Source organism: Scleropages formosus, chromosome 14 (assembly GCF_900964775.1).
Source record: "Scleropages formosus chromosome 14, fSclFor1.1, whole genome shotgun sequence".
NCBI lineage: Eukaryota > Metazoa > Chordata > Actinopteri > Osteoglossiformes > Osteoglossidae > Scleropages > Scleropages formosus.
This window is the reverse complement of record NC_041819.1, coordinates 7,331,065-7,352,621: the sequence shown is the minus strand read 5'-3', so window position 1 is coordinate 7,352,621 and position 21,557 is coordinate 7,331,065. Positions and strand designations below refer to the sequence as shown.

The 21,557-nt window shown below is 42.2% G+C and overlaps 2 protein-coding genes across 3 annotated transcripts; both read left to right on the top strand.

The window, feature by feature from the left end:
- Positions 1 to 385: 385 nt before the first annotated feature.
- On the top strand, positions 386 to 9,715 carry LOC108920570 (ADP-ribosylation factor-like protein 13B). 2 transcript variants are annotated; one of them, XM_018729422.2, is made up of 8 exons: positions 386 to 474; positions 1,436 to 1,506; positions 3,066 to 3,315; positions 4,692 to 4,797; positions 4,924 to 5,126; positions 5,595 to 5,718; positions 6,107 to 6,302; positions 9,220 to 9,715. In XM_018729422.2, exons 1-8 carry the CDS (start codon positions 428 to 430, stop codon positions 9,297 to 9,299), a joined length of 1,077 nt encoding a protein of 358 aa, XP_018584938.2. In that variant the 5' UTR covers positions 386 to 427; the 3' UTR covers positions 9,300 to 9,715. The 2 variants fall into 2 exon arrangements, with proteins under 2 accessions (XP_018584938.2, XP_018584939.2); XM_018729423.2 differs by having other exon boundaries at positions 405 to 474; positions 1,436 to 1,585.
- Positions 9,716 to 12,081: 2,366 nt separating this feature from the next.
- Positions 12,082 to 20,907, top strand: nsun3 (NOP2/Sun RNA methyltransferase 3). Its single transcript, XM_018729131.2, has 5 exons — positions 12,082 to 12,313; positions 12,877 to 13,211; positions 13,881 to 14,035; positions 16,544 to 16,665; positions 20,536 to 20,907. The coding sequence occupies exons 2-5, from the start codon at positions 12,917 to 12,919 to the stop codon at positions 20,795 to 20,797; spliced, it is 834 nt and encodes a 277-aa protein (XP_018584647.1). The 5' UTR covers positions 12,082 to 12,313; positions 12,877 to 12,916; the 3' UTR covers positions 20,798 to 20,907.
- Positions 20,908 to 21,557: the final 650 nt, after the last annotated feature.

Sequence of the window (21,557 nt, the reverse complement as noted above, 5' to 3'; positions counted from 1 at the left end):
CTGCTCATTATTGCAGTCTATTACCAGTAAAGACTTGTTTAAATAAAACAGGGCATAATCTATTTCATATTTTTATTTTAGATATATTTTATGTACATATATACAGTATTGCTAATAATAATAACAATTGTAACAAATAGTTTCCTTAAGGGGTGCAGGCTGAAGTTGAGGGGACAAAAGCATCCGGTGGACTAGTGAGAACTAGTGACAGTTGTGTGCATTTCAGAGTGTCGTCATCAGTATTGCCATAGCAACCAACAGCTGTTGTCTAAACAAACCGAAGACCAAGAGGCATTGCTTAGGACTTTTACGTCGACCTGAATAGATTAACCAACAAGTGTATTTCTTTGTTTTTTTTTTTTTTTTTTTTTTGTTCTTTTTTTGCTTTTAGACAGAAATTAGTACATGGGTGCCAAAGATAGCAGCAATGTCGAACTTCTTCAGAAGGTTGAAACACTGGCAAGAACCTGCCAGGTTAGTGCTTTGGTTGTTTTTCACACTTACCCTCCTCCGGGATCCCCTTCCTCAAGGTCCTGGGTGACGTGTACTCATTATGAAATGCATCCTCAATATGAATGGTTTAGTTTATTGCAATATTGAATTATCTAGAGGTCACTGCCTTTGGAAGATTGTCTCCAACTGAAGCTGAAGTTTCTTCATTTTAATTGTTAAGAGTTTGATCATGTTACACACGGTCATGTCTTTTTACATGTAATTGTTGGTACCATGCAGCTGTCCTTGTGTGTTGTTTGGCTGTCCTTTGTGTCTGCAGTGTTCCCAACATGTCTGAGGCCATATCTCGAGGAGCGTGCCATTGCTACCAAATGTGGAATGAGAAGAACTTGTATACCTTGTGGATACGCACATCAATAACAGGGACCCATAGCTCCTTAGATCAGATGGGGATCTGTGTTATGCAGTATTTATGACAGATTTAGCTCTGTGTGATTATTGAATAGTCATTGCTGCTTAAATGTATTTATGTCCCAGAATGTTGTGAGCTGTGACTAAGCCTTATGAACACATAGTGGTCTATACCTGTTCTATCTATCTCTGGTTACATGTACAGCACAGTAATATGCAAGTGATATGTGACAAAACCAGTTATAAACCAAATTATTATGGATTGTTTCTGTTTGTGCGGTGGTGCCGTGGGTTGGACCGGGTCCTGCTCTCCGGTGGGTCTGGGATTCGAGTCCCGCTTGGGGTGCCTTGCGACAAACTGGTTTCCCGTCCTGGGTGTGTCCCCTCCCCCTCCAGCCTTACGCCCCGTGTTGCTGGGTTAGGCTCCGGATCCCCGTGACCCGGACTGGGACAAGCGGTTCAGACTGTGTGTGTGTGTTCTGTACTTGTATCCAGAAACCTTAATGACTCCATTTCTTCTAAAGAATATTTTCACATTTGAGTAATTACTTTATTATTCTTTATTTTTCAGAAAAGTGACTTTGGTGATGGTGGGACTAGACAATGCAGGGAAAACTACAACTGTCAGAGCAGTACAAGGGAGTAAGATTTTCCCCTCTTGTGTGCCATGTACACAGTTGTCCAGCAGCACCCCTTGGGAGACTCCCCATTGTATATACAGGTAGTCCTCGACTTATGACATTTGCGACTTGCGATGACCCAAATTTACGACATCTGCCCCATCAGCTTGATCGTATTATTTTTGAGTCCCAGTGTTTGGTTGTAAGATGTCACAACTACCACTCAATCTACTGTACGATAACATCGGCTGGCTGTGCTGCTGCAAGGCACCACATTTTTTTGTAGACTTTATTTTATATTCACAGTGTTTCCTTTCTGATTCCATTCAAGTTATTTTTTACAATGGTTAGCAAGTAAAAACATGATTATTCTGGTGGTGCAGAAACAAAAAAAGAAAAGAGAACAGATTTAGAACTGAAAGTGAGAATAATAGTGCAGTATGATAATATAGCAATTATAATATTGTACTGTGTCAATATTATTTTATATTAGTATTTTGACGTATGAAATTAGTGACAAGTCAAACAAAGCTCTATTGTACAATGTATAATAGCAATCGTGCATGTTCATTGTTTTTATACTTATATCTTATATAATACAATATAAGCGAATTAGTGACTTACAGCGAATTCAACTTACCATGAGTTCGTCGGAACAGAACCCCGTCATAAATCGAGGACCACCTGTACAATGGCTCTCAACTTACAAATGGAACTGGAAGCAGAAGGCTGTTCATAACTCATTTTGTTTGTAACTTCAAAGTCACTTTTACCTCAAATTCACAATCAACTAACAAAAAAAAATCTGGATATAGCTATGATAACAAAAAAAAAATTTAATGTAAATCCTTTTCATTATTTATTGTTGTATGTCAAAATGAAAATTAAAATTCCTGACAAAATCCCATCGGCACAAACTCTTTTTAGTACCGATTTTTGACTGATTCATCACATAAACATGTGTAATGTTCACCTAGTTTTCACCACTTTGCACTTTCTTTACCCCCTATCTCCATGGTAATAGTATGCTTCTTCATACTGGTGATATTTAAGTCATCCGCACTCAAACACCAGATGTGAGCTGCAAACAATGTGGAAGTGAATTGAATTAAACTGAATTATTCTATTTAAGTGCTCTTTAGCAACTACCGCTTATTAAATTAACACATTTTCTCTGCTACAAATTGAAATGTTTGAATATAGAAAACAAATTCAAAAATGAGATAAACATTCATATGTTCAGAAATTGTAACAACTATCTAACACAAGGAGATAACCTTCTAGTGTTCGCATTTGTGGCCGCTGCTTGTATTACATTACTTTACATCGTTTTGCCAGAATGTTCCTCTGTCTCTGCTTATAGTAAAATGTTCTTTTTACACCGAATACTTTGGGGCCATAAATGTTTAACATGAAGACTGGCTGTTCAGGTGTCAGGATGTGCTCTGCAGCTGTATCTTTCAGTAAGGGTCTTACTCTAAACTGCCAAAGAAGAAGTGGGAAAGGTATCACAGGGAAACATAATACACTGGGGGGTTATGAGGTGAAACTAAGTAACAGGAGATATTTTCCTGCTTTCAGAAAACCCTGAGGATGTGGCTCCCACCGTGGGATTCTCCAAGGTAGATCTCAAGCAGGGCAAGTTCGAAGTGACCATCTTTGACCTGGGTGGGTGCAAGACTATCCGCGGCATCTGGAAGAACTACTACTCGGAGTCATACGGAGTGGTTTTCGTGGTGGACTCCAGTGACGTGCAACGCATCCAGGAGATCAAGGACACCATGGCCGAGGTCCTGGGACACCCTCGCATTGCCGGGAAGCCCGTCCTTGTGTGAGCAGCGCATTCATCCTCTCTTTTTTTGGGAAGGAGCTTCAAAAACACTGTGTAAACATATGTACATTTCAACAGCAATGAATACTGTAGTGTTGTTCTCCATGTTCTTCCCATATGAAACACAGGGTGGCAAAGTTGCTTCTTCTGAACCCTGGATGTCCTTGTTTATTCCAAGAATGGTGTATGAGTTAAAATGGAGTGAATTTTTCACCCCACAAAGTTTTGCAGCTCCACATGTAAGTTACATGGGTAATACCATAAAATGCAACATCTGAAACATCACTGTCATCATTTTTGATTCCGTCTGCAATGAGTTTTGCAGCTTCTGCAGCGGAGAACTTTTTGTCATCTTACAGACAGTAGCAATACAAATATGGCCAACAGGACGTAATTATATTAGTCGCCTCACCATATATCAAAAAGGCAATAAAACACACACACACACATTTTCAGAACCGCTCGTCCCATACAGGGTCGCGGGGAACCGGAGCCTACCCAGTAACACAGGGCGTAAGGCCAGAGGGGGAGGGGACACACCCAGGACGGGATGCCAGTCTGCCGCAAGGCACCCCAAGCGGGACTCGAACCCCAGAGCCACCGGAGAGCAGGACTGTGGTCCAACCCACTGCGCCACCACGCCCCCTATGGCAATAAAACAAATACATTTAAAAAAAATAGAGACGGATAAGTTACACAGTTTTGAAAAATTATAGTGAAAAAAAACTTGCAGACCGGGTACAAAATACCTCCCATGTTAAGCTGTAAGAGTACACTACCATGGAAAACAGCTCAGAAACCTTACTTTTGTCTAAATGCTATATGCTTATTCTTTTTCATTTTGTTGAATACAATTTAAAAAAATCTGGTTCTCTGTTTTTATGTAAAATCAGATTTAATAATACATATCCTTCAAAGGGAGGGGGTGCGGTGGCCTAGCAGGTTTGGCTGGGGCATGCCATGTGGTGGGTCTGGGGTTCGAGTCCTGCTTGGGGTGCCTTGCAATGGACTGGTGTGCTGTCCTGGGTGTGTCCCCTTCCCCTCCAGCCTTGCGCCCTGTGTTGCTGGGTTAGACTCCAGTTCACCACAACCCCCACTTGGGAGAAGTGGTTTCAGGCTGTGTGTGTGTATATATTCTCCAAAGGTCACAAGTCAAAGCACTCTGATGTCAAGAAAGTTTTTTTCAGAAATTTCATAGTTAAAATGATAAAACGATTATGGTAATAATGGCTAATGGTAAAAAAAATGGGTAAAAAGAAAGTGCAATAGGCATTTCTGTCATACATACAAACACAGTGAATGGTATGTTATGGCAGTAGGTGTCCTTACCCCTTTTCACAATCCTTTAATGTCTATTTTTTATTTCTGCCTTCTAGGTTGGCCAACAAACAAGACAGTGAAGGTGCCTTGGCTGAGGCTGACATCATAGAGCACCTCTCCCTGGAGAAGCTTGTCAGCGAGAACAAGTGTCTCTGTCAAATTGTGAGTATCGTACGGTTTGCAACTGTTATAGCGAAACAAGGCTGCACTGAGGATCTGTGTTTGCATTACTTGGGCAGTCAAGCATGTGAAGCTTGGTCAATGGAATGGACTGGATTTTGCACACAGGAGCCATGCTCAGCTGTTATTGGCTATGGCAAGAAGCTGGACAAGTCCATCAAGAATGGACTGAACTGGCTTCTGAACAACATCGCAAAGGACTACGAGGCCATCAGTGAGCGCGTGCAGAGGGACACGGCTGAGCAGAGGGCCGTGGAGGAGCAGGAGAAGAAGGAGCGGGCAGAGCGCATGAGACAGGTCCGCAAGGACAGGTAGGTGGTGTTCTGGGCTGGATATTCATAGCTTCCCATGAAGCGTGTGCAGAACAGCAGTTTAAGTCTAAATTTCCAACAAACATCTAATTTACAATGACTCATTCTAGCCTCTGTGCTCTGTGTGTAAATCCTCTTGATGGTGTTGAGTGATGATAGCAGCATCTTACAAATAAAAATCTTGGGTCATCTCTTATATTTTCACTTTTTACCAGGCATTAACTGCGGAAACAATACCGTGTGGTTTTGAAGGATCTGAACAAAACTTTTTGTTTCTGCTCATTATATCTGAACTGAATTCTTAGCTGAGCTGAAATTTCTGGTTTTTCAGACTTTTCTTGAGAAGCTCCATACAGATAAAAACAGGCACATGAAACTGTACGCTATCAAACACCCCTGAGATCACTGTATTGGTCTGTGTTGAAATGTTTGGGAATCTTGAATCTTATCCCATATTCTTCTCCACAGGGATAAGCAGGAGAGAGAGGAGGCAGAAAGAGAGGGGAGGACCATACAAGCAGAGCAGGATGCTGAGGAAGATGATGAAATCATGGCTAACCCATTCCAGTCGATTGGAAGAGTCATCACAGAGGTAAGAATGTATGTTGAAATTCCTATGAGGAAAACAGTCAATTGAAGCTGATGATCAGTTTTTCCTCTGGTGGAGCAGTGTCTGACACTCAGATTAACACCCACATCTAAATTTAATGGGCAACAATTGTTTTTAACCATCAGCTGAAGCAACAATAACTATAGTGATCCAGAGTTTGAAACACCCATTCGGAGTAAAGTGTGTAGTGTAAGATGGCAAGCAGCTTCCATTGTCTTGTTCAGAGATTCATAGAGGGTTTAAGGTATTCTCTTCCCAGATTTGGGCCAATTAAATAAGATTTTTCCGTCAATTTAAGACTTTCAGATGTCTCAGAGAAGTCAGTATGTGTGGTATCTGATCTGAGGCTGTGTATGGGTGTGGGGTACAGAATGAAGATAAGCAGAAGATGGGGAGAGAGAAGAAGAGGCAGCCTTCAGAGAGCATGCCTAGAGGGAATGGGAGCCCCAGTGGTGCCCCGCACAGTGCCAGCACTGCCCCCAGTCCACAGCCTCAGGAGCAGGATGATGCAGAGGAGGATGAGGGGGAGGAGAGCGAGAGACTGACCCCCGAGAGCAATGACTCAGGTCAGGCTCTCACACATCTACACACACACACACACACACACACACACACACACACACACAAATACACTTCACACCCTAGAAAGTCATTCAAACCTTAGTCCTAATACAACTCATGAAAATAGACACATACAGTGAACAATAAAGGTAATGGCCATGTGACATATAGGAAAAAAATAAGACAGTGCACTTTAAATATTACCTTCTGGTCATTAATAAAATTAATAGAATTTGTTGCTGATAAAATCTGTGCACCACAGCCATCATTAGGCCAAAGGGGGGAAAACAATTGCTGACAAAAATTTGTGTTTTAGAAAACCCTCATAATTTCTGGGAAATTGAGCTAAATGTTAAATATTGAAAGGGGGCGTGGGGGCGCGGGGGCGCGGTGGCGCAGTGGGTTGGACCGGGTCCTGCTTTCCGGTGGGTCTGGGGTTCGAATCCTGCTTGGGGTGCTGTGTGACGGACTGGCGTCCTGTCCTGGGTGTGTCCCCTCCCCCTCTGGCCTTCGCCCTGTGTTATCGGGTAGGCTCCGGTTCCCCGTGACCCCGTATGGGACAAGCAGTTCTGAAAATATTTGTTTGTTTGTTTGTTTGTTAAATATTGAAAACGGTAAAGAGCGTTTTAAATTGAAATGTTCAAGGCTGGCAGGAAATAATTGATTTCTGATATTTCAAAGTGTGTGTGTGTGTGTGTGTGTGTGTGTGTGTGTGTGTTTTATTCAATTGGATAGGCTACACCCAAAGCCGCTAAAAATCCAAAGCTTAACCTGGAGAGGAATACAGATCTTTTGGTGATATCTATGTAATGTTCAGAAATCCATCAACCCTCTTGTTACCCACTAACACTCTTAATTGCCTGAATGTGGACTGAAAACTGTCTCTTGAAGCTGTGCTCCTACAATCTGTGGTCTTTTTTGTTTTTCTTTGATGGCCATTAATGTTTATGTTTACCATTCCTAATGCATGCCAATGTTGCCTTTTTGTGCAGAAATCAAGATGTTTCCACACTGACAGTGTAATGTAACTGCCTAAAAGCCCATGTGCTTTTGAGAGAAGTCATCTCAGAGTAGGCAGATGTTCACAATCAGATATGAAGTTGTCATTCCAGTCTGACAGGGTTTGTCCTCAAGCATCAGCAGAAGAGTGTCATACAGAAAAATACTGGGAAGAAGAGACATTGCTATTGTGCAACAGATTGAAAAAAATTGCAGAACACCAGGAGTGCAAGTGTTGCATTACAGACTACAGTGAAGCCTTTGCTCTCATCAACCATGTGGAAATGTAGAATGTACTCAGAGAGTACCAAACCCATGTCTGAACTGACTCACAGCTATCCTAGAGGAAAGAAGCTTGTCTGCCGCCTGCACATCCATCCATCCAACAGATGCATGTATTAAATTCAGAACTCTGGTTCAATGTACAAGACCATCAACAAATCTACTTCTTGATACCCCAGAACCTGACTCACTGTGAAATGAAATTTTGTATATTGTGAGTTGTACATCACTTTGCCGCAAAGTGTCACACTAACAACAAAAGATGAAAAAATTTTTTTTAAAAAGTGAATACAGATAAGAGTGGAAACTGAAAAGAATGAGACTACAACTATGCCTTTAGGAGATTAAAATTATTACAATAAGCACAGCAGTGAACTTTATTTTTAATAAGAAAAACTTAAAAGTAGTTGACTACCTTTGCCCCTTCTGATCAACAATGAAGAGCAAGGGATCTAGCAGTCAAGAGATGCACTGAAGGCTCTTTCTTGGGCTAGCTGCAAAGATCTGGACAAAGAAATCCTCAAATTTTCTGATGTATCCGCAAGAAAAAGCGGTTAAAAGAGTTCCCACGTCAATATTTTCAAGTAACTACACAGATGTTGCAGCTGGACATGTAAAAAGCAGGATAGCAAATATAGACTTCTTAGAACTATGGTACTGAGAAGACTTAAGAACACTATCATAGACAGCCAGGAAAACAGATGGATATTGGATTAAATTAGACCTCTCAATGGAAGCATGAATGATAAGACTGGTTGAGATTGTCCCACAATAATGCTAGGGAAAGCTGGAGAAAAAAGAAGAACACCCAGAAACCAGAGGGATGGAGTCAAAACAATAACGGAGGCGTCGCTTTCAAGCCAAAATGAACACAAGTGGTGGACAGAACATTCTGGAGATACTATGTGGCCAACATTGCTTGGAAAACATCATATATGTTAAAGACCAATTGCAGATGATGCTACTTTGTCCTACCTCCTTTTATAGAAAAATTGTTAAAAATTCAGCAAGAAGTAAGTCCAATAAACCTACAACGGATGTAGTGCATTTTTTAGGTCATTTCAGCAATGGACTTTTTAAATAAAGAATACAAAAAAGAAAAAAAGCTGATCACATAATATGAGCTATTGAAACTCCCAGGTGTGTTGTGAAGATCTCATATGTGGAAAAGGGTCACTTCCCCTTTAGAATGAAAGCATAAACCGATGATTGGATTGTATCTCTAACATGCAGGCTTTATAGTACTTGTTCCCCGTGTTGTTATCTGTGAATACATAAACCTGCCTGTCGGCTTGCAGATGTATTTGAGCTGTGTCTGAAATGATATGATAAAAGGATTTAAATTATGTATCCGTTGTGTAAAATTGTAGGTATCTTGAGCAGTGTTTTGTCATCTGTGATTTTAATAATAGGATTCACATTCTTTTCAGAACCATATTTTTGTGATGGTTTATGCTTAAGTCAGGGAAACTATAATAATACCTGCTTTCATTTAAGTTAAGCTTTCTTTTTCAGTAGCAGGGATTGTTTACAACAGAATAATCTTGTGTTTCGGATTAGCAGAGTGTACTTTGTTCAGGGTTCACAAGAAAGTGTGTAAAACAGTTCTTATTATCATGTGTCTTCCTTCTTGCTTTGCAGATTTCTTTGGCAAACCCCTCCCTCCTATTGTTGCAGACAGGCAAAGACCCAACAGTGGCTCTGAGAATGCCATTCGATAAGCGCCGCAAGGTTTTGTAATTTGTCTTCTGCACAAGGTAAAGAGATGTATATGAGTATATTCCTGGGATCAACAATCTGCTACCTGAGCAAGGTTATGCTGATGTGGACCCATTACCACCACAGCCAGTTTCTAATGGAGAACAAGTTTGTGGATGGAGCTGGATGAACCTGCTGCTGGGTGGAGATAGCGGATGTGGTGTCCGGTGGCGCCACAGCTCTTAGAGACAGACAAACTGAGCATCAAAAAAAAAAAAGAAAATCTGCAGCTGATTCTTAATGGACTTCTCTGTTCAAAATGGACAGCACAGTTTTAACTACTTGTTATTTTTTACTGCTGATGTCATTATTTATACACCATTTGTAAGAGTTAAAGTTTGTGATCACTGTTGTTCTTCATGGACAATCACCTATTTTAATTAACTGCCTCTGACACATTCTGCATAGATAGACAAATACATATGTGAAACTTGTATAAGATTTCAACAAAATAATTGAGTTATTTCTTTCGGTTACCAGCAACATATTATGGTCTGCTGCATAAAGATTTTCATATACAGCTCATTTTGGAAACATTAATGTACTCTTATGTGATTTTAACATTAAGATTTGATATGTAGTTTAATTTCATGGCTCAGTGCAGAAAAATTTTATACAGCAAAGATTTCAGCAGAAGTAAAAAGTATTTAGATTACAATAAACAGTAAAGAAAATGTTCTGGCTCCTTTTATTTGGTAAAATTTTTTCGGGTGGCAAATTATTTCCTCTTCTTTACTGACCAGCTGGAATTAAATTATAATATACACATATACATACAACGTTACACCCCATGCGCATATTACAATGGCTGTACATAAGGACCCAGTCCAACCAACTTCGCTGTGAAGCCACAGAGAAAAAAAAAAAAAAAAACATTGGGCATTGCCATCATAAATCTCCATGGCTCAAGACTAAGTGGGTTAATTTCCTCCCCCAACCACCACATCAACCACAGGGTGCCAACATGGCTATTTCATTGAGGTTGTCAAGCGGGCGCCTCCCTTCATCGGTGTTTTGTTGAATTATGCCCACGACACTTCAGGAAGGCTCAACAGTGCAGTCTGGCATCCCAGACCCACAACCCTCTACACACATTAGATGCCCTTCACCATCAACAAATGCAGCAAATCCACCAACTCAGCTACCCCAGTTAAACAATACCACACCTTCATACATACCAATTATCAAGGTCATGCCTCCTTACATACCACCTGCCATAAATTTTACTCTTAACAACCACCACACACCTTCCCCCAGCCTGTAATGCCAACTACCCTGCTCAGGGTCTCAGGAACCACAGACAGATGCTTCACTGCCACCTGTCACAAGTGGCCTCTGACATCAAATTCCCCCCAACAACGACTTAACTGGTTTAGCCACAAACCCTCTAACACCTACCTTTACCGGTCTCATTTGAGCCTGTCACCCATGGTCTCTTGCCTCTTCCACCAAGTCTGCATACTTCTAATATTTTCTGCTCATATGCCTCCCCAATAGCATCCTCAAATGGCACTGTTAACACTAAAAAAATACACGATATAGCGGTATATATATATTACAACGACCTGTGTTACTGGGGAGTGTTATGTTTGAGTGGGAAAATGGGTTTGTTGTAAATAGCTGAGAATTGGGGGCACGGTAGTGCAGCAGGTTTGGCCAGTGCCCGCTGTGTGGTGGGTCTGGGATTTGAGCCCTGCTGGAGTGCTGTGTGACGGACCGGCGTCCTGTCCTGGGTGTGTCCCCTCCCTCTACGGCCTTGCGCCCTGTGTTGCCAGGTAAGGCTCTGGCTTCCTGTGACCCCACTCGGGACAAGTGGTTGTCGACAATGGATAGTTGAGAATTGTGGGTAAAATGGAATTGTGCTCAACCGTGGTGGGGACTCATGGGGAATATAAGGGGGTGAGTGTGTTGGCTAATGAAGGGGGAAAGGAAGACCTGAGGGGTACCAAGAAGATGGGCTTGAAAGTACTTCAGAAAAAGTGATCAGTGGCCCAAGATAATTATTTCCTTATATTTGTACCGATACCTTGCGCTATGTACCGGTGATGCTCAATGTTAATAATGAATGCTGTCTGTGCATCCTTCTTCAGTCCATTCAATCCCCGAGCGCAGCTGAATGTGCGGGTCAAGGTATACGGAACCATCACTGAGGAAGATCAATAGAGTCAATGGATGGTAATAACTTCCGAATATGTGTCAGCCTATGCCCAACATATGTGCCAACATATGACTCCATACACGAACTGCCTACACTACAGTTCACACAGCCCATGTCCGAGTCCATGTCCTGTCCTGGTGCATTTATTTACTGTCTAGTACTATGTGTTGCACCATGGTCTCCGGAGAAACGACATTTCGTTCCACTGTATAAAAGCTATACAGAGGAATGACAATAAAAACAACTTGAACCGTAACCGAGAAAATATTACAGTGGGGGGGGGGGGGGACCCTTGGCCGTGCATAGCGGAACATAAATTCGCTGGCGTTTTGGGGGGTAGGGCAACAATATTAGGCGGAACAGGAAGTGTCTTTTTTGTATTGCCATGTCGTGCACGTTTGAAAGATGAACTTTGGAAGCGGACTCACATTATCCGTAAAATGCTGAGGGCGCTCTGCTGGAGAGCCACGCGCAATGTGAAGTTGAACACGTTGAACGTTTACCGCGAGCAAGGTGCCCGAGGCCGCTCGTGCTGTGAGTGTGACGCGCTTCGCGAAGCTGAGGCTCCAGAAAGCAGCAGTCCCGACCGGAAGGTGAGGAAAGCCAGCGATAAACTACACGATTCCGCGCGTCATTGATTGTTTTGTGTGCCCCCGGATGCCGACCAGGAGGTGAAATCCCGTCTTTTCCACTTAGTTCCGAGTTTATCGTTTGACAGGTGCGGGCGCCGGGGGCTCGGAAGCAGGTGTGTGTCCCGGTCCTGGAGCACTTCGACACACACTACGGCGAGCAGCTCGGGCAGCGCTGGACCGCAGCCAGGTGCGCTTCGGCGTCTCCCCGTCACGTGACCCCTTTCTCCGTTCTCTTTAACCAAGGCGAGTTCGTGCAGTAAAAAAATCTACGGTGGTGGCGTGGCGACTGACTCTGACTTGAACCCAAGTCAGATCCCACACGTGTGGGGCACCACCAGCGCCAACTGGAGTGGCACCTTCATGTTTAATCAGCACGTTTATGGAATATGCGCGGTGCGAGTTTTCATAAGAAATAAACAAAAAAACGGCAGTGAACAATCTGATAGATCACTGCAACAGGGTTGTGCTGAGATCCAGTGTCTCGAGTTTTCCCAGGGAGGCTTATTTTAGGAACATTAACTCAGTTGGTGCGTGGTGCGCTCCTTGTGCGAAAATCAGATTTTTCCTCGTTCTGCCTTTTTTCCTGGGAGTCGCGGGCGTAAAGTTGACACACCGGCGATTAGGGCGCCGCGCTCTCAGACGCCCTCTGCCGACTGTAAGTGGAAACGCAGCCTGTTCGGGTACAGGGAGTCTGATCTCTCTGTTCTGTTACTTATACACACCCAGGCTCTCTGTACTGATCTCTTTCAGGGAAGTCCTCCTGCACCCACGCTCCTGGCAGCATGGGGTCATGTTGAACCGCTTCGCTGCCCCGCAAGATGTCCGAGAGCAGCTTCTGTTACAGGGATTCTCGAACCTCCTGCCCCGCAGCAGCGGCTCCTCCTTGCAGTGCTTCGTCCACCGGTCGCCCGTGCACGTTCCCTCTCAAAGGCATCAGGCTGGACAGCTGAAGCAGTACTACCTGCTGAATGCTGCCTCTCTGCTCCCAGTGCTGGCCCTGGATGTGAGGGAGGGCGACAGGGTGCTGGACCTCTGTTCGGCTCCCGGGGGTAAAGCCCTGGCCATCCTTCAGAGCGCAACCCCAGGTAGGGGCATCTTGGCGGAAAACTGAGTTCGCTCGGTAATATCGCTGTTCCAACTAGCTAACGTGGGAATAGCGGGTTCTACGGTGGTTAGAAACATTGATTATCAGTCTGAAGGTTGTTGGACAAAATCCCACTGCTGCAATTGCTGTAGTGCCCTAGAGCAAGGTACTTGAATCCTGAATTGCTCCCAGCTGTATAAATTGGTCAAAATACTATGTGCTTTGGAAGCAGGCATCAGCTAAATGAATATTTAATAACGATAATAAAGTAGATTGGTCCTCATTTCATTGTTAATTTTTATGGCGATATTATTGAGATGTAAAGCAAGTTTAAGCTTGTAAAGCTTGTTCAAACGCTTGCTTTTGTAAAGCTGGGCTTCTTCACTGAGCTGAAAGCAAACACAGGAAACTGAAGCAGGCAGATCTGTAGCCTGTGAGCTCTTGTATAAATTCTGAGACATGCACAGATGAAGGCACACAGGTGGTTTGCCAGGATCTCCTTTGCCTTGGAAACCATTCATGCAGTCGCTACAAGTCAGACTCGACTATGGAGCTTCCATCCTCTCGTATACGAGCGTGTATGTATATATTTATATATTGTGCGTATGCGTGCATACGTATTTACAGAAAATAACTCGTAGTGAGGTGCGAAATCACCTGTTTCTTCCAGGTGTTCTTCATTGCAATGAACTGGATGCTCACAGACATGAGTGGCTCGTGAAGACTCTGGAGTCGTTTGTTCCACAAACCCTGAGTGACGTCCTCAAGGTATCAAACTTGGATGGACGACTCTTTGGCAAGATAGAAGCAGGAGCATATGATAAGGTGAGGGCTAATTACATTCTGCCACTTGCACAGTGGCTGTGACTTGTAACATGGGAACTTTTACACTTTGGCAAGAATAAAGAGCGTAGAGAAAGGATTTAACAGAACTCGGTTCTGTTTTCTGTGTCTGTGACAGGAATCAAATGTTTTAGTCAATCAGTATATTTAAATATTATCAGTATATTCATATATACTATATGTGTGTGTGTGTGTGTGTGTGTGTGTGTGTGTCTTTGTAAATGTGTGTATATATAAACTGTTTGTCCTGTGTTCATAAGGAAAGCAGTTAAACTCAGCAGCATGGATTTTATTATAGGGCCTTCATTGTCCCAGGTGTGTATCCTTCCTTGACCACCAGGTGGCGCTCTTGGGCATATCATCTAAGATTAATAATAGTACAAGTTCTCCAGTAATTCATTCTGTCAATGTGTATGCAGTGGTGAAAGTGTGTGCATCTTGTGCAAGTGCACTTTTTCAGATCCTTTCTCCAGAATGTTTAGTTCTCAGTTTTCCATATTAGTCATCTGCTGTCATGATTGCTGTTCCATTTGCCCTTGCGTGTCACGCTCTTTAGTCAACGTACATTTGCCATTTGAATTTTTCTGTTCCATTACTTCCTAAGCAGCACATGATTTCTGACTTCTGTCATCTCTGTCCTGCAACCAAGCCAATCTGTCTGCAGCTATGGAACAAACACAATTATCACAGCCAAATTAGCGCTTAGTAGCCTGTTCAAACAAGCTGTGTGGATGAACTGGGCTGCAGGGGGTGCAGAGGCTGCTTTCTGTGAAGGAAGCTTGGGGACTGCGGCCCATTCCCTGGATGGAGAGCTCAGCGCTACAGAGAGCAAGGGGTAGTGTGTGAACATCAGGGTTTAGTACGGGTCAGGCGTTGCAAGAATGAATTTTTCTACTTTTAGGACAAGGAGACGGTCCCTTTTAATGCAGCGTACATTTGTGATCAGATTTGACACTCGGGCAATTTTAGCCATATCATTTAAACTGAAAAAAGGAATGCACTCATTGCAGTACTTTCCCAGACAACTCAAAACTAAAAACGATAACCATTAAAAAAAAAAAAAAAATTTCAAATCTTAGCTTTTTTGTGTTTATTAAAAAAAGACTTGGATAAAGTTGATATTCAAGAGTCAATATATAGTTGCACAGCCTTTAGAGAATATATCCACGTCTGAATTCTTCTTGTGTCACTTAGTTTACGGCATCATTCCTGGGTGCTTTTGGATTTGTGATTTGGGTCACTGTCCTGCTGGAGGACTTAGCGCCTTGGAATGATCTCAGCTTCAAAACTCCAAGTTGGGTGTTGCGCTTCAAAATTCCTTGGTTATCTTCACATTCCCTCATGCCATGTGCATGTTCGAGGCCTCCAGTTGCAGAGGCAGCAAAGCAACCCCACAGCATTATGGAACCTCCGTTATGTTAGGCTAGGGATGTTGTTCTTGTCATCTGTAAATACAGGGCTCATTTTCTGGAAGAAAGGCACACGAGAGTCAGAGTGAACTTTGCAAAATCTTACTTGAACAAGCCTCAGTTTTTCTGGGAAAGTGTTCTGTGGACAGACGAAACAAAATTAGAATTGTTTGGAAATGCAGATGAGCTCTGTTTACAGATGACAAAATGAGGCCTTCAAAGAAGAAGAGCAAACTGCTATCCTTCTACAGCAGCACTGAAGAAACTGGAAAAAAAATTCAGCTGGGGCAGTGGGGCAAAATTTCAGTGGGAAGATGTGGCAAAATAGCTGATACTTACTGGAAGCATGTCGAGGCAGTTATAATCCCTAAAGGCTCTGTAAGTAAAAATTCTTGGTTGTCAATTTTGTCCCAAGTTACAAGATTTTTTTTTTTTTTTTTCCTTCAACACAAAAATGCTAAGCTTTACAATTATTCTTTTTTTTTTTTTTTTTTTTTTTTCCCCCCCCCACACGTTCTTTAGTTTTAAGTTGTCAGTGAAAGTAATAAGTTGGAACGTTTTTTTAAAACCCTTGTAAAATTGCTTTGGTTGCAAAAAATTTTGACCTTAACTATGTAAATTCTGTATGTGTGCTAGCAGATGAAAGACCTATACATTGAAACATATTGTGCATGCAGGCAGCCTTGGTATTCCTACAGCATTGTGTAGGTACTTGAGTGTCAGCATTTTTACCATTTAGGTTTTTCTTGTCACAATTTTATATCGCATGAATCATATTTATGTGAAGACTACTAATTTATTTTCCAAGTGAAGCTAATGGAAAAGAGTGCTTCTGTGTCTGAATGTGCTTAGGTCTTTTGACTTTGTACCTAAATATTGCATCTATACAGGATTTTGGGGCTATTCACAGTTATGTCAGTCTTAAGTATGTTTGGATAATTACATTAGCTGTGTGATGTATTAAAAATAGTTCTCTTTTAGTTTTAAATAAGGTGGTGAGCGTATCATTGTCACTGAAACTTAAAATATAGCAGTGCTGGAATGGAGACTTGGTGCACATGTCTTTGTCTGATCCTTTCAGGTGTTGCTGGATGCCCCGTGCTCCAATGACCGCAGCTGGCTTTTCTCAGGCCGTCCGCAGCATGGAGCCCTGTGGCTGAGGGAGAGAGCCAAGCTCCCTGAACTGCAGAAGGACCTGCTTCGGTATGCCACTTAATATGATGATTTTTGGGGAGGGGGAAAAAAAAAAAAAAAAAAACACAATACTGTGGCCTTATTAAATCTGCATTGTGACTCAGATTTAGAAAGGGTTAAATAAATCGGGCTAATTGCACAAACCTATGAAAAGCAGGGAGGAAGCACTTGAATTTGTGCTACAGTTGCGAGGGCCCAGCCAACAGTTCCTTAGTGCACTTTTAACATCTATAATACACATTTACATTAAAACAAAACTGTGCATTTATTTAGCAGGAGGCTTATTTTACCCCCCTCTCTAAAGTTCACTACACAGGGTCCTTTGTTACAAACGTTCAAAATACAGATTTTTAAAAATTAAGCATTTCCATATTATTTTGTTCTATTCATTTACCTGTTTTCTAAAATTTGTCTTCTGCGGAATGACCGTTACCTGTGTTTTGGGACCTAGTTGTTAGTTAGCAGTAAAATGCATTTAGACAGAACAGGAGAGTGGGACAACCTCAATACAATAAGCTGTAAGCACTGTGAAAATGAGTTGGACTATATTAACTAAAGCAAATAAAACTGAAAGTGACCAGAGGCTGACAAATGTTGCACATTCTGTTGGGATTAATCGGTCAACCATCGGGATTCATTAGGAGGTTGTGGAAATGACAAAGTTTTTATTTGTTGCTATTTGTTAGCTTAATATTTGATGCTCTTCAAAGACAATATAGATGAGTCTTACTGTGTATTAACTTTTTATTTATGGCTTGGTGGTAAATGTGACTTTGGATTTATGAACAAACTTCCAGTCCCAGTTGTGTTCGTAAAATGAGGGGCCAATAGGCAACAACCAGTAGCAGTATGAAAGACTCCTTTTCCTATAAGTCTTGTTAGTTTTCCCTGCTCCATTTCCTTACAAGATTAGTGTAATTGTGGTAGTGCAGCAATCCTCGTTACATTTCTTTCTTTTCTTGGTGTTTGTGCAGAATAAGCCAATCCATCACACACTTTTTTTTTTTTTTTCTTCCCTCCCCGCATTTCATTAGTGTTGTCATGTCTACTTGCAGTCTGTAAGACTGCAGTAAATTGTTTAAAGTTACTGTCTTTCAATGTATGGCAATATCCAGTAGCTTTTCAGAATCAAGAAAAAAAAAAAAAAAAACGCTTGTTTTGTTGTGTGAAGTTGAAGGGGAAAAAGTACAATAAAGCATTTAAAGTTGGCATAAAAAAATGAAAGAAACTGAAAATTACTACTAGTGTAGTCGCTTCCTTGAAAGTTGAGCGTTCTGGTTTTCCGCATTTGGAGAGCATTTTAGTGTCTTTTTGAACATTTCCTTTAGATGATGCCCTTGGTTTTCCACTCCAGAGGTGCCTTCTTTCATGTTGTCCATAAACGGCCAAGTCCAAAGGCTGGGATCCAGTCTATTTAGTACGAGCAGCTTTGCAGAGTCTTTCATATTTGTTTTGCACCGAAAAGGCACTTAAGTGTAAAAAGGGCCTTTTTTTCAGCACCTGCGAGGTTTGAAATATATGTCACGCGTGGCTCTCTCAGGGCTGAGCCATCACAGGGACCTTCTGGGAGAGAGGAGCTTGGTCAGCTGCCATACGCCAACCCTAGAGAAGCAACGAACATCTTTACAGGCAGTCTTCCTCCAGGGAGATGAGCAGTAGTGCTGTGCTGGAATAGTCTTTGGGATTTATTTGAATGCTTAAATCTATGAAATGACAGTGCACGTGCATGCTGTCTCCACTCCTTTGAAGAACTTAAGGGAGTGCTTTCTCTTTGTGATTGCTATCTGTCAGTGCAGCAGGTGAAGCTTTTGTGGATATTTTGAATTGCTATGGTAGCTCTTTTCATGAAAAATTAAATACTTCTTAAAGTCAGTGTTGGATGCCTTTTCTGTTGAGGTCTGAGTCATGCTGAAGAGGCCTATGATCACACACTAGAGCTCAGTGTCGTAGACTCGCTGCCCTCGCCCTGGTCTTGATGCCAACGTGACCTTGCCGGAGGAGGAGCAAGAATAGTCTCCTCTGACAGGCTCTGGATTTCATCTTGCATCCCAGGTGTGTTGCTTTACCAGTCATTCACATCCATGTGCCATTGTTGTAGGACACTGCAGATATTTTTAGCTCACCTTCACTGACCTGCATTTAAATGGTGCCCCTCGGTTGTTATATTGATATCAAAGTTTTCACACAGTGACAGTCTAACAAGCATCTTGCTAACTTTAGCACTTTAGCCACATTCAGTTTATTTCCAAGCCGACGTTGACTGACTTTCCTGCAGCGCTGCAGTCGGAGATCTTTCTGGATGTGGTGTCTCAGCAAGGAGGATGTCTGTGCAGGCATCAATGGCGAATGGAGTCAGTCCCCACGAGGTCACTACGCCAGCAGGTGGTTGAAGTTAAATCCTTAAAATAAAGCAGTTTGTTTTCTGTGTTTCTGAAAATTTGGCATATCCCTGCATGCCGAGTCTCCATGCGACTGCTGAGATCTGAGCACCGGAGGCACTCTGCTGGTTGAACCCAGACAGTTGTCTGGAACTTGCTCTGCACAGTGGCCATACCAACACAGTTGCACACTGTTACAAACGAAGGCATTCTTCATGGCTTCTCCACGTCGGTGCTGATAAGCTTGTCCTGTATTACAGCTGTCACATGCTCTGTAGTGGTTTAACGGTGCGCCCTTATGCTGTTTCTCCTTATCTGCAGGGTAAATTTGCTGAAATTCAAGGAAGGAGCCATATTTGTAAGCTGACCTGTACTAGGATCATGCTATGAAACTGTTATAGAGATGACTGGCTGCTTTCTCAGTCATGAGACAGTTTTGTTGAAATTAATGTGTGCAAATGGAAGTCCTTGTTGTTGGAATGGAGCTCAAAGCAGTTATTGATATAAGTAAATGGTGGAGGGGGAGTGAACATTTAGCTGAAGTTTAACCATCTTGGAACAAGACCCTTGATTCAGCTGTTTTCGTAACACTCCGGCACGTTGCTAAAATACTCCATTACTGTTGTATGTTCAGTCTAACCCTTTTTCACAAAACAGTTCCAGTTTTTTTTTCCACTGCTGAACGTTATCAAGTTTTCTCAAAGGTACATCAACAGGAACCTTTCCCGAGGCACAGATTGACAGCCTTATTGTTAAATCAGTCCTTAACCTCATAGTCACCAGCTGCCTTGTACAATTCTCCTTTTGGCTAGTCCTCTTACAGTTGAGTCCATGATTCTGATTAGCGTTGGGTAACTGCACATTAGCAGGTTATACACTGTGGTCTCAAGGATTAGAAACGCAACCATCATCCTGTAGGGCACTAAGCAAAGGTGAGCCCTGGTCTTGAGTTAATTAGTTCCACACAGGTAATTTGGTTCTTCCCACATTGATTTCAATTGAACACTTTTAATAGTTGGTGATAATATTAAATGGTAAATGTTTAAACTTAATCTTTTGCAGGTCATTAGAACAGATTGTCGTCATTCTTTAATGGATGTAATGTACCAATGACAGACCTGTCTCCACATAGGCACACCTCTTGAGACAAGACATTAAAGTTATTAATGATCTTTATGCGTGGCTCTCTGCAGCATTGGTGCTCTGGAGGAATGTGAGCAAAAGACCCAGATGGTGTGTTGTCTTGTCCTGGGTGGGTAACATGGGTTTCCAATACATTTGTCAGACTGAAATTGCAGCTCTTTCATGGGTAAATACTGACCTGAAATATGAGTTTGCGTACACTTTTTCGTGATGACACGCAAGTCCCCCATAATGAGTGGGACTATGACTAGCCTATCGAGTTTGAAGTTAATTGGCCTGTAGCTTTATATACATGTCAACAAATAGACTTGCATAGCTCTAGTTTTCTGCCCTTCTCATGCTGTTTCCTGTTTCGCAGCTCAGCTCTGGAGGCAGTGGTTCCCGGCGGCCTGGTTGTATACTCGACCTGCACCTTGTCTCGTGCAGAGAACAGCGAAGTGGTACAGGACATCTTGTCCAGCTGTCCCAACATAGAGCTGCAGGAACTGAATGAGCTGGCACTCTCCTTTGCTCACCACTTTACCTTTGACCCCAACACACCCTTTGGCCTTCTGGTTGTCCCAGATTATGGAAGGACCTGGGGACCTATGTTTGTGTCTAAGCTGAAAAAACTTTGTTGAAACCTATACAAAAATGTATTTATTGATGTTCTAAAAACTTTAAATGATGTGAAACAATGGTTCATCTTCTGTTTCTCAAAGATTTTATGTAATTTTAAGAATAAAGCTTAAGTGGAAAAATTGCATTGCATTACATTTTGTTGCTACTTGTTTGTGAGAAGTATGTGGTTGTTGTTTAGCATAGTTTCATCCATCCAATTTCAATATCTACTTGTAGTGAGCAGGGTCACCCTGAGCTAAAGTCTCTCTCGGAGCATTGGATGCAAGGCTGAGGGCATTTACCCTGGACCTGCTGCCAATCCATCGCAGGTTAGCAACCAACTGGAGGCAATTTAGTGTCACCAGTCCACCTGAATTGCATGTCTTGGGACTGTGGGAGGAAACTAGAATACATATGCATTTATTCATCTACACACTTTTCTCCAAAGTGGTGTACATCTCAAAATACAATGAGTTCATCAACAGGAAGACAGACTTAGGTGTAGACATGTGATTCTGAAGTATGTTAAATTATTTCATGATATGAACCAGTACATGTCACAATAGTATGTTCATAAAGGTTTATCCATTATTCTACAATTTTTAAACACAAGCATTTATTGGTTTATCGTGCTCTTAAGAGATCAGTGGAGAAGTGAGCCCGAAAGAGGCGAGTTTTGAGATACTTCTTAAATGTAGAAAGAGATTCAGCAGTTCTGAGTGTTTCTGTGTGATGTCATTCCACCACATGGGAACCAGAACCCCAAACCTTCATGCTTTT

Coding starts and splice junctions, on each gene's coding strand:
- LOC108920570 (XM_018729422.2), top strand. CDS start 428: ATGTCGAACTTCTTCAGAAGGTTGAAACACTGGCAAGAACCTGCCAG. Junction 475..1,435: donor CACTGGCAAGAACCTGCCAG/GTTAGTGCTTTG, acceptor TTTATTTTTCAG/AAAAGTGACTTTGGTGATGG. Junction 6,303..9,219: donor CCCCGAGAGCAATGACTCAG/GTCAGGCTCTCA, acceptor CTTGCTTTGCAG/ATTTCTTTGGCAAACCCCTC.
- nsun3 (XM_018729131.2), top strand. CDS start 12,917: ATGTTGAACCGCTTCGCTGCCCCGCAAGATGTCCGAGAGCAGCTTCTG. Junction 13,212..13,880: donor CCTTCAGAGCGCAACCCCAG/GTAGGGGCATCT, acceptor TGTTTCTTCCAG/GTGTTCTTCATTGCAATGAA. Junction 16,666..20,535: donor CTGCAGAAGGACCTGCTTCG/GTATGCCACTTA, acceptor CCTGTTTCGCAG/CTCAGCTCTGGAGGCAGTGG.